Raw genomic sequence first — 18324 nt, 5'->3', positions numbered from 1 at the left:
GGAGCACCTTGTCCGTGTTGAACGGCAGCGTGCACACCTCCCTAGCTACCTTGGAAAAACCATACAAAATGAGCTAATTGAAATGTTGAGCAACAGATGTCTAGCCAAAATAGTGGTTGAGATAAAGCAGGCGAAGTTCTTCTCTATCATTCTGGACTGCACGCCAGACGTCAGTCACTGTGAACAGCTCTCTGATGTGATCAGGATAGTGTCACGAGGGGGAGCCCCACATAGTAGAACATTGCATTAACAATTTAACAGATTAAAAATGACTTGTTTGTGGTCATTATCTGCCCTTTCCCCATCTATCTCTTGTTTATGTCACAGTACAGAGGGATGCATCACATGTTTAATGTGCACACAAACACACCTGGAAAATCCTGCTGTTGAGATGACTCTTCGATCTCAGCTTCGCCCTGGTCACAGTCAGACATTGCACCTGAATTTGCATTAAAAAATACAGTATGAGTTATAAATGTATAAGCATAAAAAAACAACAGACGCTATATAGCACACATGATAAATCATTAGGCTTCACAGCCTTGAGTAGACAGTGTGAAACAGGGAGTAAGTGCCCATGTATCTCTTGGTTATGTCACAGTACAGAGGGATGCATCACATGTTTAATGTGCACACAAACACACCTGGAGAATCCTGCTGGGAAGATGACTCTTCAATCTCAGCTTCGGCCTGGTCACAGTCAGGCAGAGTCCCTGAATTTGGGGGCGGAGGCGCTGCCAGCCTCTATCACTCACTACCACCACCAGGGGGTGTTGTTGTATTCGCTCTGTAACGGTTTAACTAGGCAAGGAGTGTTTTTTTTTTCTTTTTCTTCTTCATACTTGTCGGCTCGGTGCCGCCCCACCAAAGTGGCGCCCTGTGCGAGTGCACCGCTGGCCCCCCCTGGCGGCCGCCTCTGACCTCTACGGTTGTTATGCGAGTTTGACACATTCTAATCTTCTATTCTAATCTTCTAAAGAGGTGGTGCCATAGTTTTGTACATTTTCTGTTGTGTATGTGTCTATGGAGTTTATACTATAATAGACGACCAAGTGGAGTTATAATGTGCAAATATGTCTTCTCTGTGTATTTTTGGTTTCTTCCTGGAAGCTGAAAGCCTCTGAGTCAAAAGGCCTGATTGAAATACACTGATATAATGACATCATAGTATCATCCCCTCCCCTTTTCCCAACACTGTGGGTGTGGCTAACTTCAGCTGCGTCACCACCCACCATGACAACCAGGCTTACTTAATGAACTGCTGGGTGGGCACCCCATCTTTATCAATGTTGATATGGCCATAAAGCATTGATTGAGGCCACCTTTACTCGACAACGGTCTGTAAAGAAAACGGCAAAAATGTTGTTGCGTTCTCACATTTAATCCAAACGGACATGCAACTAAACTCAGCACAAAAAAAAAGGAAACTTAACGTCCATTATATTTCCCCTTTAATAATACCAAATTGTATTGTGGATTACATCATTTTCATCGTTGATTTGTCACCTTTAGAACAAGGTACATCTTGTAAGCATCGGGCATTCGTGGAATGAGCACCACAGCCAAACGTGTGGGTAGCGCCGACCCATAATTTGCCAACATTCGGTCCATTATATCCTCCTTTTAATTATGCCAAATTGTATTTAGTTTGATATAATTGTTATCGTTGATTTGTAATATTTACAATGAGGTACAGTTTGTAAGGATCTGGCATTCATGGAATGAGCAACACAGCCAAACGTGTGGGTAGCACCTCTCTAAAAATGGTCAAAATGGCCTGTCAGGCCTGCAATACTGTTCTTTTGGTGTTCACCTTTGTTGCTTGGTGCATTGAATGATTGCACTCTCCCACAGTAATAAGAAAAAACAAAACAAAAAAAAAACACATATTGGCCATTTTTACACTTTGTTAATGTTAAGCTCATTGTCAGGGAAGCCCAATAAGAGAGTAAATGCCAGCAGAACAGTATTGCAAGCCATTTTGGCAAAATGTTGGTCAGCGCTACCCACACGTTTGGCTGTGTAGCTCATGCCTCGAATGCCTGATGCTTACAAGCTGTACCTCGTTGTAAAGGTGACGAATCAACGATGAAAATGACATGAGACAAAATACAAATTGGTATTATTAAAGGGGAGATATAATGGACCGAAGTCAAGTTTACTTTCTTTTTGTGCTGAGTTTATATTCAAACCATGCAGTGTGCATGTCATGTCGCTAGGTGGCAGTGATGCACAGATAGACGATTCAACTTCCTTGGCTCCGTGGCTGCACTTAGCCCTATTGTATTCACGGCCCGCCCACTCAGCAAATTTCTCAGCAAATTCCTGGTGCTGACGTCAGTTTAGAAGGGGAAACTATAACAGAAATAGCTGGACTTAAAGCCAACAAATCATTATTTCGAACGGTAGAGTAAATTATAATGCTTTGTGCCTTTTACTATCTTATTATACTTATTTTATACTTATTTTATACTTTAAACTTCGGAAATTGCATTACATTTGCAATTTCTGTGATAACTCTATGGGCTTTTAGCAGGGTTTTACCCTTCAAAACGTGACTTCAGCACCAGGGGGATGCTGAGTGGGCGGGCCGTGAATAGGGCTACTTCAGCCATGACATCACACATTTTGTTGGTTTCTCTGTTTCTGCCGTTGAGACGGTGATGCAAGGGGGCTCATTGACAACTTTTTCACCAGATCCTTTTAGAACACTGTTCTATTGTGAAAATAGCCCATCTACACGCCTTGTTGTGAGGCGTTGTGAGCATGTAGATCAGCTATTTTCACAATTTCTGCCACTAATATTTGACGATTTGGCCAATGTTTAATTTGTCATTTTAGAAGTAATAAAGATTCTTTAAATTGTCACTTGAGAAATGAGCAGATACGCTCTATACACTTAAACCTAATGGTGCTTTCTTTACTGTTGAGTGAGAAAACACTCAACATAAAAAATTATGTCCATTTCATTCATTTTCTTCTCTCTCGCCCGTATTTTGTGTGTGCTGATGAAGCGATCTTTGCGGCTCTGTGAGCGTTGTGTTATTTTCGCATAGCCTACTCTAAGACCAAGACGGCTGATTTAACGTTCCACTCGTCACCAACATGTAACATTAGGAGTTTGTGTTTTTTCCTCTCTTTAAAACGGGATTCAATTCGACGCGTGACAGCGTCTCTTTTGCAAAATCCAATCAGAGCATTTTTCACCGTTTGTTTCCTGAATCCTGATGAACAAGCGTGTGTGTCTGTCGGCACACTGTAGCCCCCATAGTTAGTTAGCACAGCCATGAAGCAGCCCACAACATAGTTAGTTAGCACAGCCATGAAGCAGCCCACAACATAGTTAGTTAGCACAGCCATGAAGCAGCCCACAACATAGTTAGTTAGCACAGCCATGAAGCAGCCCACAACATAGTTAGTTAGCACAGCCATGAAGCAGCCCACAACATAGTTAGTTAGCACAGCCATGAAGCAGCCCACAACATAGTTAGTTAGCACAGCCATGAAGCAGCCCACAACATAGTTAGTTAGCACAGCCATGAAGCAGCCCACAACATAGTTAGTTAGCACAGCCATGAAGCAGCCCACAACATAGTTAGTTAGCACAGCCATGAAGCAGCCCACAATATAGTTAGTTAGCACAGCCATGAAACAGCCCACAACAGCCCCGCCAGGCGGGCTCAGCCCTATTGGCACGACAGGTTGTGTGTTGGTCTGGCGAGTGGGAGCCCCAGGTTCAATCCCTGCTTCCGCGCATCACTACACATGTATGCATTGATCTAGATGTTACACACACACATTGGTGTCCTGGACTTACTACACAGAAATGTGTGCATGGGTCATGTTACACATGGGCACACACATATCACGCTCATTAGTAACGAGTAACGAGGTGTTTTTTGGTGGAGTAATGCGTTATAATATTAGTGTTTTGGCAGAGTAATACATTACACTACTCGTTACTGGGTAAAGTAATAATATGGCAGTAATACATTACTATTAATTTGTCACTGCCCAACACTGTAGATAAGTGAATGTTATGTGTGTGAGCCTAGAACCAAGCCATTCAGGATCCTGTTGTTCATGACCATAAAACCTTTGATTATGTGAAAAGGAAAAATAGAAAACCACAAAACAAAGGTTATTTATTAAATATTTTATATCATATTATTAAATACTCTCAAATTGTATGGCCATGATTAACACATATTATTAATGTGTCTATTCTCTTCATACAGGAGACATGTACAGTCACAGAGTTCATGGTAGGTGAAACACTGTTTCTTAAGATGAAGCAACTATTACGAGGTGGAGGCCAGTAGCGGCAGCAGGATTGTAATTTTGGATGAGCCATTGATTGATTGATTGATTGATTGATTTATTGAAGACTTTATTGTCAGTTTGCATAGGAAAAGGTACAGTTTCATGACGGTACAGTTCACTGGTACAAGGTCTGCTAAAAGGAGATCCTAGAAAAGACTAAGCTTATTTCCACAGGAAACCATTAAAGTATCTCATATAACATTGCATGACAGACGAATAGAACACAGTACTATGCAGTAGATATAGTCAGTAAAGTAAATAAAATGAAAGAACAAAAAAACTGTAAGTCTAATACAAACAGTAAAAGCCATGTTAAAGTAATGGAGAAAAGAATCAAGGATGTGGTTATGACCGAATCCTTCTGATTTCATATACGTTGTGTATTTAATGGAAAAACAACTAAACACTACACAAAATAAAAAATAAATAAAAATAAAAACAATACTGGGGCATGGTGACGCAGTCAGAAGTGCTGTCACTTCACAGCTAGGTCGCAGGTTTGATTCCCGCTGTGCACGTGTTCTCTCCTCTGTGTGTGTGTGTGTGTGTGTGTGTGTGTGTGTGTGTGTGTGTGTGTGTGTGTGTGTGTGTGTGTGTGTGTGTGTGTGTGTAGTAGTTTATTTTTGGTCATTTGAATAGTACAACGCATTTTCATTAATTTCATTAATTCCATTTACATAAACAGACCCAAAAAAGGCCTATGCTGAAGCTAAAAGCTTTTTGTGCCTACCCTTTGTGCCAGTTGCTTTACACTATAAGAAAATGTGTGTGTGTGTGTGTGTGTGTGTGTGTGTGTGTGTGTGTGTGTGTGTGTGCGTGCGTGCGTGCGTGCGTGCGTGCGTGCGTGCGTGCGTGCGTGCGTGCGTGCGTGCGTGCGTGTGTGTGTGTGTTTGGCCCAACTGTGAGAAGTTGTTGGTTGCATCACCGCATGTCTTCTTAACCCTGACACCGAGCACTGTGACTATAACTGTAAACATATTGTTTTACTGTGACTATAACTGTAAACATATTGTTTTACTGTGACTATAACTGTAAACATATTGTTTTACTGTGACTATAACTGTAAACATATTGTTTTAAAAAGTAACGTGTTCACACCAACTATATAAAATGAATATACCATGGTGAATGATATTGTTACTCTAAAACCCCCCAAAAAGTGATGAATGTTAAAATTCTCCAAAGTATCAGATCTACAAGCTCACGACGTGTTGCATCACAATGAGCTTTTAGATCTGGTTTATAATAGTTTCTGTATGACAAAACATAATAGGTTTTAAGAGTTTAATTGCAAATATGTTGAAATTAACACTGGATTCATGTCACTAATTATTTTATTCACTCCAACAGGTGACTTTCAACTCACCACTAATTCTATAAGCAGGGTTTGGGTTAACCCACGTGAAAATGCCACCCTCCCCTGTCAGCTCTCTCCTGAGACCAGCGCTGTTTCCATGACGATCAGCTGGTTTAAGGAGACAGAGTGCATTTACCTGTATAAGAATGGTCAGGTGATAGAGGGGAGGGGCTACGAGGGCAGGCTGATCCTGAACACCCAGCAGCTGCACGGAGGCAACGTGTCTCTGACACTGAGAGGTTACAACAATCAGACAGATTATGGATATTACGTCTGTCAGGTCAAACATGGAGAACAGGAGGTGGAGGCTGCTGTGGGATTAACTGACTGTAAGTGATGTACTTTCACACTGCATTATTATTAACCTTGGTATTGAAAGATTTTCTATTTTTACCTTTACATTTTGCCAACATTTTGGCCAAAATATGTTGAAAGTTTGTGTCTGTGAGCTGAAAGGTTTAGGAACCACCAGCCTACAATGATCTGTGTGTGTGTGTGTGTGTGTGTGTGTGTGTGTGTGTGTGTGTGTGTGTGTGTGTGTGTGTGTGTGTGTGTGTGTGTGTGTGTGTGCGTGCGTGCGTGCGTGCGCGCGTGCGTGCGTGCGTGCGTGCGTGCGTCTGTGCGTGCGTGCGTGCGTGCGCGTGTGTGTGTGTGTTGGTGCGGGGGGGGGGGGGGGGGTGCAGGTAAAACTACTGTAGCATGTTTAGGATTTGCTGACCACTCAGTCTCACATTCAGTTTTTAGAACACTGCTGTTGGTGAGGATATTTTAAAATGTACCATCAGAGCGAGAGTGCAAGTACTACCCACTAAATACAATCTGTCTACCTGGTACCCTCACACTCACATCTAGATTCACAGCACCATCTAGAATCCACTGCACACATAATAAATGGATGCCATGCATACAAACACCTGTACATAGCTCGCCACGACCACATCGTAGACATTGTGTCTGACGCAGTCCATAACATCATGCCTGCTAGTGCAGTTCTGTATAAGCATAGAAGAGTGTTACCGGAGTGGTTTGGGTCTGCCTGAGATGTCTTTGCTCTTATCCCTAACACACCTGATGTTGTCTTTGTTGACACCAGCCACAAGGAGGTGCTGATGCTAGAGGTAGGCTGTGTCTTTGACCTGTACATGGACCAAGCATTCCAGGATAATTATGTGAAATACCAACCACTACTTGAGACCATCACCAGCCTATAGGATACACCAGGGTTCCCCAATTAGTTTTCCCCAAGGGCCAGATTATGTCTAGGGTACCAAGCTGAGGACCACAACATTGAATTATGTCTAGGGTACCAAGCTGAGGACCACAACATTGAATTATGTCTAGGGTACCAAGCCGAGGGCCACAACATTGAATTATGTCTAGGGTACCAAGCCGAGGACCACAACATTGAATTATGTCTAGGGTACCAAGCCGAGGTCCACAACATTGAATCATGTCTAGGGTACCAAGCCGAGGACCACAACATTGAATTATGTCTAGGGTACCAAGCCGAGGGCCACAACATTGAATCATGTCTAGGGTACCAAGCCGAGGGCCACAACATTGAATCATGTCTAGGGTACCAAGCCGAGGTCCACAACATTGAATCATGTCTAGGGTACCAAGCCGAGGGCCACAACATTGAATCATGTCTAGGGTACCAAGCCGAGGGCCACAACATTGAATTACGTCTAGGGTACCAAGCCGAGGGCCACAACATTGAATTACGTCTAGGGTACCAAGCCGAGGGCCACAACATTGCAGGGGGCGACGGTGGCGTTCCTGCTACTCCAGTTCAGATATCGTCGTTGTCGGGTGAAAATCGTGTATGTCCAAAACCGTTCGTTTTGAATTTATACATTTTAAAAATATTTAAACTAGTGAAAACAGCCGATCTACAAGCACACAACGCCTCGCGGTGCGAGGCGTTGTGTGCTTGTAGATCTGCTGTGCGACGGCCTTGTATGATTTGCGAAAGAACGTACAAATTTGGAGATCAGGATTTCCAGCCGACAACGACGATATACTAGTGTTGTTGCTGCTCTTATACCACCATTATTACTGGGGTTGGTGGGGGCCAGACAGTAGACCCCCACGGGCGTGCATGCGTGCATGTTTTCATATTTACATCGAGTTCTCACTTTTTTCTCCTTTCCCCACATTATGTCCAAAATATGGACACCAGGTTTAAAGTCTGTCTTTTTATAAATATTAGTTTTTTTTATAAATAATGAACCAAGGAAAAGTATTAACATGTGTTAGCTTGTGATTAAATCATAATTACATTGGATCAATTGGAACACAGGTTATTATTATTGTTATTATTATTATTACCCTTATTAGTATTTATAAAGTTTTGAAGGTTTCCCTCAGACAGCAACAATGTAACAACTGTCTGATTGCGACCGTTAGGTCGCAGTTTAGTTGCGACCGTTAGGTCGCAGTTTAGTATCAAAACCTCCACCGGCCGTCCGTCCGTCGGTCGGTCACACGTCACACGTCACACCTTTGTTTGTGTACGGTGTGATGTCATACTGATGTCAGCAGTGTGATGTCATACTGATGTCAGCAGCTATGTCTCTATATATGGAGTTATATGTTGTTCGTGTCCAAATATGGGGCTTGTTACATGAAACGTTTCACTAGTTTTGGTCCTTTGACAGCTGATTACTGTTGTGGGTCTTGAGCTGAAAAGTTTGGGAACCACTGGCCTACAATGATCTGTTGTGTGTGTGTGTGTGTGTGTGTGTGTGTGTGTGTGTGTGTGTGTGTGTGTGTGTGTGTGCGTGCGTGTGCGTGTGCGTGTGCGTGCACAGTGTGTGAGCAGCTTTAGATGTGGTGTGACATACTGTATGTGATCAAAAGTCCTTTCTCTCCATCCACTACCATTTAAATAAGGTGTTTTTCAGTTGCTTCGTATTGATATTCTGTGTATTCAATTCTTATTTTAAACTTGGTGTGAGTAAAAAGGAACGTCTCAGGTGCAGTATAGTGACTGGACAGATCATGTTTTTTTCTCCAGAAATGATGTTTCATCAAATTAAACATAAACAACCATATATGGTGGAACCAGGGCGGGACAAGGCAGAAAGAGCCTGCTGGTTGGTCAGTCAGGGACCAACCACAAAGGCTCATAATTTCATAAACAAAACGTAAAAAAGAAAAGACTTTAAAACATAGTGAAAATAGTTCAAATCGTGTTGCATCATGATGCGTTGAGATCTTGTAGATCAGCTATTTTCACTAGTTTGGGTCCTGGGGAGACATCTGATTACTGGGTCTGGAGTTAAAACGTTTGGGCCTTTCTGCTAAATACCACCGATTCCTATGAAGGTTATATGAGGATAACAAATCATCCCTTTTACTGATGTCTTAGTCTGCAGTTTTAATACAATATGAGGTCCTTGAGGGGGTTCCAAGGGGTCCCCAGCTGAATGATTGATAGTTAGGAACCAAATGGTTACCAGTCCTTACCCATACCGGTCTTTTTGTTTGTTCTGAATTAATTTAAAAGTTATCTAAAATGTCACCAGCGAAAATCTCAATTATTCATGAATAAAAATATAAATAAATCAAGAAAAAAATCACTAATAATAACAATAGGACACATTAATTTGAATTCTGCAATATCATGCCACTATATGACGAAATTGTAATTGATGAGTCATATTTCTGTATGTGAAGTATCAGTTTTCTAATCATGAATGTGTTTTGTCTTTTCATGAATTATGAACATGAATGGAACATGACTAGGGCGTGAGTATCAAATCTATTCTACTCCATGTCCTACAATGTGTTTTCAGATTTACATCAAGTTGTCAAAATAGCAGAACACAAACTGAATTGATCTTAATGTCTTCACAGTGAATTATGATCGTATATCTGATGTTGTTTGATGTTTCAAGTCTAATGGTTTATTAAAAGCATTGTTTGTGTAATTTGCATACATAACGCCAAATGTTACCTTTCTGCTAAATCCCAACCATTAATATCAAGGTTTCCCTCTGACAGCAACAATGTAATAACTTTATGATAGATTGATCTTTCTGTTTTGATTTGATGTATTTTGATCAAAACATTAAGATCAGAGTTTGATTTGATCCAGGTGACACCTGACTGATGATGACTTCTGTCATCCAATCATATCAGGATGCATTAAGTGACATGTATGAATGCAAATAGATTAATTTTAGAATTAAACTGTATTTCAACCTGGGGCCCAGGGTCCTTGAGGGGGTTCCAGGGGGACCTTAAGGGGGTTCCAGGGGGTCCTTGAGGGGGTTCCAGGGGGTCCTTGAGGGGGTTCCAGGGGGTCCTTGAGGGAGTTCCAGGGGGTCCTTGAGGGGGTTCCAGGGGGTCCTTGAGGTGGTTCTAGGGGGTCCTTGAGGGGGTTCCAGGGGGTCTTTAAGGGGGTTCCAGGGGGTCCTTGAGGGGGTTCTAGGGGGTCCTTGAGGGAGTTCCAGGGGGTCCTTAAGGGGGTTCCAGGGGGTCCTTGAGGGAGTTCCAGGGGGTCCTTAAGGGGGTTCCAGGGGGTCCTTGAGGGAGTTCCAGGGGGTCCTTAAGGGGGTTCCAGGGGGTCCTTGAGGGGGTTCCAGGGGGTCCTTGAGGGAGTTCCAGGGGGTCCTTGAGGGGGTTCTAGGGGGACCGCAGCAAAATAATTGAGTTAGGAATCTAATGGCAGCTTACCGGTCTCTAACTCTAATACAAATGGAACCAAATGGACCCAATTGGTTCCATTTGTACATCGATTCCTGAGTATCATGGAGGTGAAAGGCTTGTGTTCTATCCACAACTTTCCAACATCCCATCATGCATTGCGCAGAAGGCGAGCTGCATTTCCGGCGTTGCAGCCGAGTGTGATCTACAAGCTCACAACGGTTGCATCTGCGACGCGACGTGAGCTTGTATGTCTGCTGTTAACTGGAAGTGTCCCGCAGATAATGATACAGTAAAGTCTTGCGGAAACAGGTGGATACCAAATATCTTCTCCAACAATAGCAGATCTACAAGCTTACAGCGCACGACCACATGTTGTCAGCTTGTAGATCTGGTAATCTTGCTGAATGTTTGCCTAATGTGTTCACGTTACCTCCAAGACTAGGGTTATGATAGGATTCATACTGTAGTTACTCCATTAATTAAATACGTAAAAAATAAAAAAAATAAAATGAAAAAGTCTTATTTGGGATGTTCCTTTTAGGCAGGGTGTTTAACTGTACTCGTACTTCAATTTCAATTGTATTGACTATACTTGTACTGTTTTCTAATTGTATCAGTTTTCTAATCATGAATGTGTTTTGTCTTTTCATGAATTATGAACATGAATGGAACATGACTAGACCGTGAGTATCAAATCTATTCTATTCCATGTCCTACAATGTGTTTTCAGATTTACATCAAGTTGTCAAAATAGCAGAACACAAACTGAATTGATCTTAATGTCTTCACAGTGAATTGTGATCGTATATCTGATGTTGTTTGATGTTTCAAGTTTAATGGTTTATTAAGAGCGTTGTTTGTGTAATTTGCATACATAATGTCAAATGTTACCTTTCTGCTAAATCCCAACCATTAATATCAAGGTTTCCCTCTGACAGCAACAATGTAATAACTGTCTGATAGATTGATCTTTCTGTTTTAATATGATGTATTTTGATCAAAACATTAAGATCAGAGTTTGATTTGATCCAGGTGACACCTGACTGATGATGACTTCTGTCATCCAATCATATCAGGATGCATTAAGTGACACGTATGACAGCAAATAGATTCATTTTAGAATTAAACTGTATTTCAACCTGGGGCCCAGGGTCCTTGAGGGGGTTCCAGGGGGTCCTTGAGGGGGTTCCAGGGGGTCCTTGAGGGGGTTCCAGGGGGTCCTTGAGGGAGTTCCAGGGGGTCCTTAAGGGGGTTCCAGGGGGTCCTTGAGGGAGTTCCAGGGGGTCCTTAAGGGGGTTCCAGGGGGTCCTTGAGGGGGTTCCAGGGGGTCCTTTGGGGGGTTCCAGGGGGTCCTTGAGGGAGTTCCAGGGGGTCCTTAAGGGGGTTCCAGGGGGTCCTTGAGGGAGTTCCAGGGGGTCCTTAAGGGGGTTCCAGGGGGTCCTTGAGGGAGTTCCAGGGGGTCCTTAAGGGGGTTCCAGGGGGTCCTTGAGGGGGTTCTAGGGGGTCCGCAGCAAAATAATTGAGTTAGGAATCTAATGGCAGCTTACCGGTCTCTAACTCTAATACAAATGGAACCAAATGGACCCAATTGGTTCCATTTGTACATCGATTCCTGAGTATCATGGAGGTGAAAGGCTTGTGTTCTATCCACAACTTTCCAACATCCCATCATGCATTGCGCAGAAGGCGAGCTGCATTTCCGGCGTCGCAGCCGAGTGTGATCTACAAGCTCACAACGGTTGCATCTGCGACGCGACGTGAGCTTGTATGTCTGCTGTTAACTGGAAGTGTCCCGCAGATAATGATACAGTAAAGTCTTGCGGAAACAGGTGGATACCAAATATCTTCTCCAACAATAGCAGATCTACAAGCTTACAGCGCACGACCACATGTTGTCAGCTTGTAGATATGGTAATCTTGCTGAATGTTTGCCTAATGTGTTCACCTTACCCCCAAGACTAGGGTTATGATAGGATTCATACTGTAGTTACGTCCATGAATTAAATACGTAAAAAATAAAATAAAATAAAATGAAAAAGTCTTATTTGGGATGTTCCTTTTAGGCAGGGTGTTTAACTGTACTCGTAGTTCAATTTCAATTGTATTGACTATACTTGTACTGTTTTCTAATTGTATCAGTTTTCTAATCATGAATGTGTTTTGTCTTTTCATGAATTATGAACATGAATGGAACATGACTAGTTGCCTGTGAGTATCAAATCTATTCTACTCCATGCCCTACAATGTGTTTTCAGATTTACATCAAGTTGTCAAAATAGCAGAACACAAACTGAATTGATCTTAATGTCTTCACAGTGAATTGTGATCATATATCTGATGTTGTTTGATGTTTCAAGTTTAATGGTTTATTAAGAGCGTTGTTTGTGTAATTTGCATACATAACGCCAAATGTTACCTTTCTGCTAAATCCCAACCATTAATATCAAGGTTTCCCTCTGACAGCAACAATGTAATAACTGTCTGATAGATTGATCTTTCTGTTTTGATTCGATGTATTTTCATCATAACATTAAGAAATGTTTTGATTTGATCCAGGTGACACCTGACTGATGATGACTTCTGTCATCCAATCATATCAGGATGCATTAAGTGATATGTATGAATGCAAATAGATTAATTTTAGAATTAAACTGTATTTCAACGTGGGGCCCAGGGTCCTTGAGGGGGTTCCAGGGGGTCCTTGAGGGAGTTCCAGGGGGTCCTTGAGGGGGTTCTAGGGGGTCCTTGAGGGGGTTCTAGGGGGTCATTGAGGGGGTTCCAGGGGGTCCTTGAGGGGGTTCCAAGGGGTCATTGAGGGGGTTCTAGGGGGTCCTTGAGGGGGTTCTAGGGGGTCCTTGAGGGGGTTCTAGGGGGTCCGCAGCAAAATAATTGAGTTAGGAATCTAATGGCAGCTTACCGGTCTCTAACTCTAATAGAAATGGAACCAAATGGACCCAATTGGTTCCATTTGTACATCGATTCCTGAGTATCATGGAGGTGAAAGGCTTGTGTTCTATCCACAACTTTCCAACATCCCATCATGCATTGCGCAGAAGGCAAGCTGCATTTCCGGCGTCGCAGCCGAGTGTGATCTACAAGCTCACAACGGTTGCATCTGCGACGCGACGTGAGCTTGTATGTCTGCTGTTAACTGGAAGTGTCCCGCAGATAATGATACAGTAAAGTCTTGCGGAAACAGGTGGATACCAAATATCTTCTCCAACAATAGCAGATCTACAAGCTTACAGCGCACGACCACATGTTGTCAGCTTGTAGATCTGGTAATCTTGCTGAATGTTTGCCTAATGTGTTCACGTTACCTCCAAGACTAGGGTTATGATAGGATTCATACTGTAGTTACTCCATTAATTAAATACGTAAAAAATAAAAAAAATTACATGAAAAAGTCTTATTTGGGATGTTCCTTTTAGGCAGGGTGTTTAACTGTACTCGTAGTTCAATTTCAATTGTATTGACTATACTTGTACTGTTTTCTAATTGTATCAGTTTTCTAATCATGAATGTGTTTTGTCTTTTCATGAATTATGAACATGAATGGAACATGACTAGACCGTGAGTATCAAATCTATTCTACTTCATGTCCTACAATGTGTTTTCAGATTTACATCAAGTTGTCAAAATAGCAGAACACAAACTGAATGGATCTTAATGTCTTAACAGTGAATTATGATCGTATATCTGATGTTGTTTGACTAATTGTTTATTAAAAGCATTGTTTGTGTAATTTGCATACATTACGCCAAATGTTACCTTTTCTGCTAAATCCCAACCATTAATATCAAGGTTTCCCTCTGACAGCAACAATGTAATAACTTTATGATAGATTGATCTTTCTGTTTTGATTTGATGTATTTTGATCAAAACATTAAGAAATGTTTTGATTTGATCCAGGTGACACCTGACTGATGATGACTTCTGTCATCCAATCATATCAGGATGCATTAAGTGATATGTATGAATGCAAATAGATTAATTTTAGAATTAAACTGTATTTCAACCTGGGGCCCAGGGTCCTTGAGGGGGTTCCAGGGGGTCCTTAAGGGGGTTCCAGGGGGTCCTTGAGGGGGTTCCAGGGGGTCCTTAAGGGGGTTCCAGGGGGTCCTTGAGGGAGTTCCAGGGGGTCCTTAAGGGGGTTCCAGGGGGTCCTTGAGGGGGTTCCAGGGGGTCCTTGAGGGGTTCCAGGGGGTCCTTGAGGGGGTTCCAGGGGGTCCTTGAGGGAGTTCCAGGGGGTCCTTGAGGGGGTTCTAGGGGGTCCGCAGCAAAATAATTGAGTTAGGAATCTAATGGCAGCTTACCGGTCTCTAACTCTAATACAAATGGAACCAAATGGACCCAATAGAGGGTATGCACGTGACATCATCATCATACCCGGAAGTTATGCAGGGACACCTACTGAGTGGCAAAAACTACTTTCTGTCCTTGACAGCCCATACATCCAAACAGAAAAGTCCAATCTGATTGCTTTAAACAATGTTAAACAACATTAAAACTCACTTTGCTACTCACTTTGCCACTCGGTTTGCCTTTCACTTTATGCATGCGCATACCCTCTATTGGTTCCATTTGTACATCGATTCCTGAGTATCATGGAGGTGAAAGGCTTGTGTTCTATCCACAACTTTCCAACATCCCATCATGCATTGCGCAGAAGGCGAGCTGCATTTCCGGCATCGCAGCCGAGTGTGATCTACAAGCTCACAACGGTTGCATCTGCGACGCGACGTGAGCTTGTATGTCTGCTGTTAACTGGAAGTGTCCCGCAGATAATGATACAGTAAAGTCTTGCGGAAACAGGTGGATACCAAATATCTTCTCCAACAATAGCAGATCTACAAGCTTACAGCGCACGACCACATGTTGTCAGCTTGTAGATCTGGTAATCTTGCTGAATGTTTGCCTAATGTGTTCACCTTACCCCCAAGACTAGGGTTATGATAGGATTCATACTGTAGTTACTCCATTAATTAAATACGTAAAAAATTAAAAAATAAAATGAAAAGGTCTTATTTGGGATGTTCCTTTTAGGCAGGGTGTTTAACTGTACTCGTAGTTCAATTTCAATTGTATTGACTATACTTGTACTGTTTTCTAATTGTATCAGTTTTCTAATCATGAATGTGTTTTGTCTTTTCATGAATTATGAACATGAATGGAACATGACTAGGGGGTGAGTATCAAATCTATTCTATTCCATGTCCTACAATGTGTTTTCAGATTTACATCAAGTTGTCAAAATAGCAGAACACAAACTGAATTGATCTTAATGTCTTCACAGTGAATTATGATCGTATATCTGATGTTGTTTGATGTTTCAAGTTTAATGGTTTATTAAAAGCGTTGTTTGTGTAATTTGCATTCATAATGTCAAATGTTACCTTTCTGCTAAATCCCAACAATTAATATCAAGGTTTCCCTCTGACAGCAACAATGTAATAACTGTCTGATAGATTGATCTTTCTGTTTTGATTTGATGTATTTTGATCTTCATAACATTAAGATCAGAGTTTGATTTGATCCAGGTGACACCTGACTGAGGGTGACTTCTGTCATCCAATCATATCAGGATGCATTAAGTGACATGTATGACAGCAAATAGATTAATTTTAGAATTAAACTGTATTTCAACGTGGGGCCCAGGGTCCTTGAGGGAGTTCCAGGGGGTCCTTAAGGGGGTTCCAGGGGGTCCTTGAGGGGGTTCCAGGGGGTCCTTGAGGGGGTTCTAGGGGGTCATTGAGGGGGTTCCAGGGGGTCCTTGAGGGAGTTCCAGGGGGTCCTTGAGGGGGTTCTAGGGGGTCCTTGAGGGGGTTCTAGGGGGTCCACAGCAAAATAATTGAGTTAGGAATCTAATGGCAGCTTACCGGTCACTAACTCTAATACAAATGGAACCAAATGGACCCAATTGGTTCCATTTGTACATCGATTCCTGAGTATCATGGAGGTGAAAGGCTTGTGTTCTATCCACAACTTTCCAACATCCCATCATGCATTGCGCAGAAGGCGAGCTGCATTTCCGGCGTCGCAGCCGAGTGTGATCTACAAGCTCACAACGGTTGCATCTGCGACGCGACGTGAGCTTGTATGTCTGCTGTTAACTGGAAGTGTCCCGCAGATAATGATACAGTAAAGTCTTGCGGAAACAGGTGGATACCAAATATCTTCTCCAACAATAGCAGATCTACAAGCTTACAGCGCACGACCACATGTTGTCAGCTTGTAGATCTGGTAATCTTGCTGAATGTTTGCCTAATTTGTTCACGTTACCCCCAAGACTAGGGTTATGATAGGATTCATACTGTAGTTACGTCCATGAATTAAATACGTAAAAAATTAAAAAATAAAATGAAAAAGTCTTATTTGGGATGTTCCTTTTAGGCAGGGTGTTTAACTGTACTCGTAGTTCAATTTCAATTGTATTGACTATACTTGTACTGTTTTCTAATTGTATCAGTTTTCTAATCATGAATGTGTTTTGTCTTTTCATGAATTATGAACATGAATGGAACATGACTAGTGGGTGAGTATCAAATCTATTCTATTCCATGTCCTACAATGTGTTTTCAGATTTACATCAAGTTGTCAAAATACCAGAACACAAACTGAATTGATCAGTGAATTCTGAATTATGATCGTATATCTGATGTCGTTTGATGTTTCAAGTCCAATGGTTTATTAAAAGCATTGTTTGTGTAATTTGCATTCATAACGCCAAATGTTACCTTTCTGCTAAATCCCAACAATTAATATCAAGGTTTCCCTCTGACAGCAACAATGTAATAACTTTATGATAGATTGATCTTTCTGTTTTGATTTGATGTATTTTGATCAAAACATTAAGATCAGAGTTTGATTTGATCCAGGTGACACCTGACTGAGGGTGACTTCTGTCATCCAATCATATCAGGATGCATTAAGTGACATGTATGAATGCAAATAGATTAATTTTAGAATTAAACTGTATTTCAAAGTGGGGCCCAGGGTCCTTGAGGGGGTTCCAGGGGGTCCTTGAGGGGGTTCCAGGGGGTCCTTGAGGGGGTTCCAGGGGGTCCTTAAGGGGGTTCTAGGGGGTCCGCAGCAAAATAATTGAGTTAGGAATCTAATGGCAGCTTACCGGTCACTAACTCAATACAAATGGAACCAAATGGACCCAATTGGTTCCATTTGTACATCGATTCCTGAGTATCATGGAGGTGAAAGGCTTGTGTTCTATCCACAACTTTCCAACATCCCATCATGCATTGCGCAGAAGGCATGCAGCATTTCCGGCGTCGCAGCCGAGTGTGATCTACAAGCTCACAACGGTTGCATCTGCGACGCGACGTGAGCTTGTATGTCTGCTGTTAACTGGAAGTGTCCCGCAGATAATGATACAGTAAAGTCTTGCGGAAACAGGTGGATACCAAATATCTTCTCCAACAATAGCAGATCTACAAGCTTACAGCGCACGACCACATGTTGTCAGCTTGTAGATCTGGTAATCTTGCTGAATGTTTACCTAATCTGTTCACGTTACCTCCAAGACTATAAGAGTCATACTGTAGTTACCTTGTTGTAAATAAAAGGTGAATTCAAACCTAACGTTGCAACATTAATGTTTCCATATCCTGATGAAACCCTTTAAGAATCCATAATCTAACTAATCTTTATATTACAAAAGAGTAAGTGATCTACTTCCGGGTCATGTATCGCTAACTTAAATACCAAACCACTTGGCCAAGATGTACTACATATGTACTAAATATAGCTTAAAAATTCAAACACCCATGTCACCTTTGCAAGATGTCGTTTCCAAACCTCTGTATACAGTTGTATTCGTTATTACCCTCATATTTTGCCTCTGTATAAAATAGTCCGCCGGTCAAATATGTCCGACCGGAAACGTGCGCTGCGGCACAATAGTTCCGCCACAATAGTTCCCCCCCCCAATTTTTTTTAACGTTTTTTTTCTTTTTTTTTAACTTTTTTTTTCA

The 18324-nt window shown here is 42.0% G+C and overlaps 1 protein-coding gene across 4 annotated transcripts in view; it reads left to right on the top strand.

The window, feature by feature from the left end:
• LOC308292257 (selection and upkeep of intraepithelial T-cells protein 1-like) overlaps positions 1 to 18324 on the top strand; it is an 89571-nt gene that overhangs the window by 28687 nt on the left and 42560 nt on the right. For 2 of the 4 annotated variants that reach the window (XM_080734569.1, XM_080734572.1), the window contains exons 4-5: positions 4239 to 4265; positions 5674 to 5714. In XM_080734569.1, coding sequence (XP_080590695.1) covers positions 4239 to 4265; positions 5674 to 5714 — 68 coding nt within the window. Of the gene's footprint in view, positions 1 to 4238; positions 4266 to 5673; positions 6085 to 18324 lie in introns of those variants that run through there. The other 2 variants (XM_080734570.1, XM_080734571.1) reach the window with 2 other exon arrangements.

This window comes from Nannobrachium achirus, assembly GCF_963921795.1.
Source record: "Nannobrachium achirus genome assembly, chromosome: 10".
NCBI lineage: Eukaryota > Metazoa > Chordata > Actinopteri > Myctophiformes > Myctophidae > Nannobrachium > Nannobrachium achirus.
Note: the sequence above shows the minus strand (reverse complement) of the source record. Positions and strands in the feature narration are given on the sequence as shown.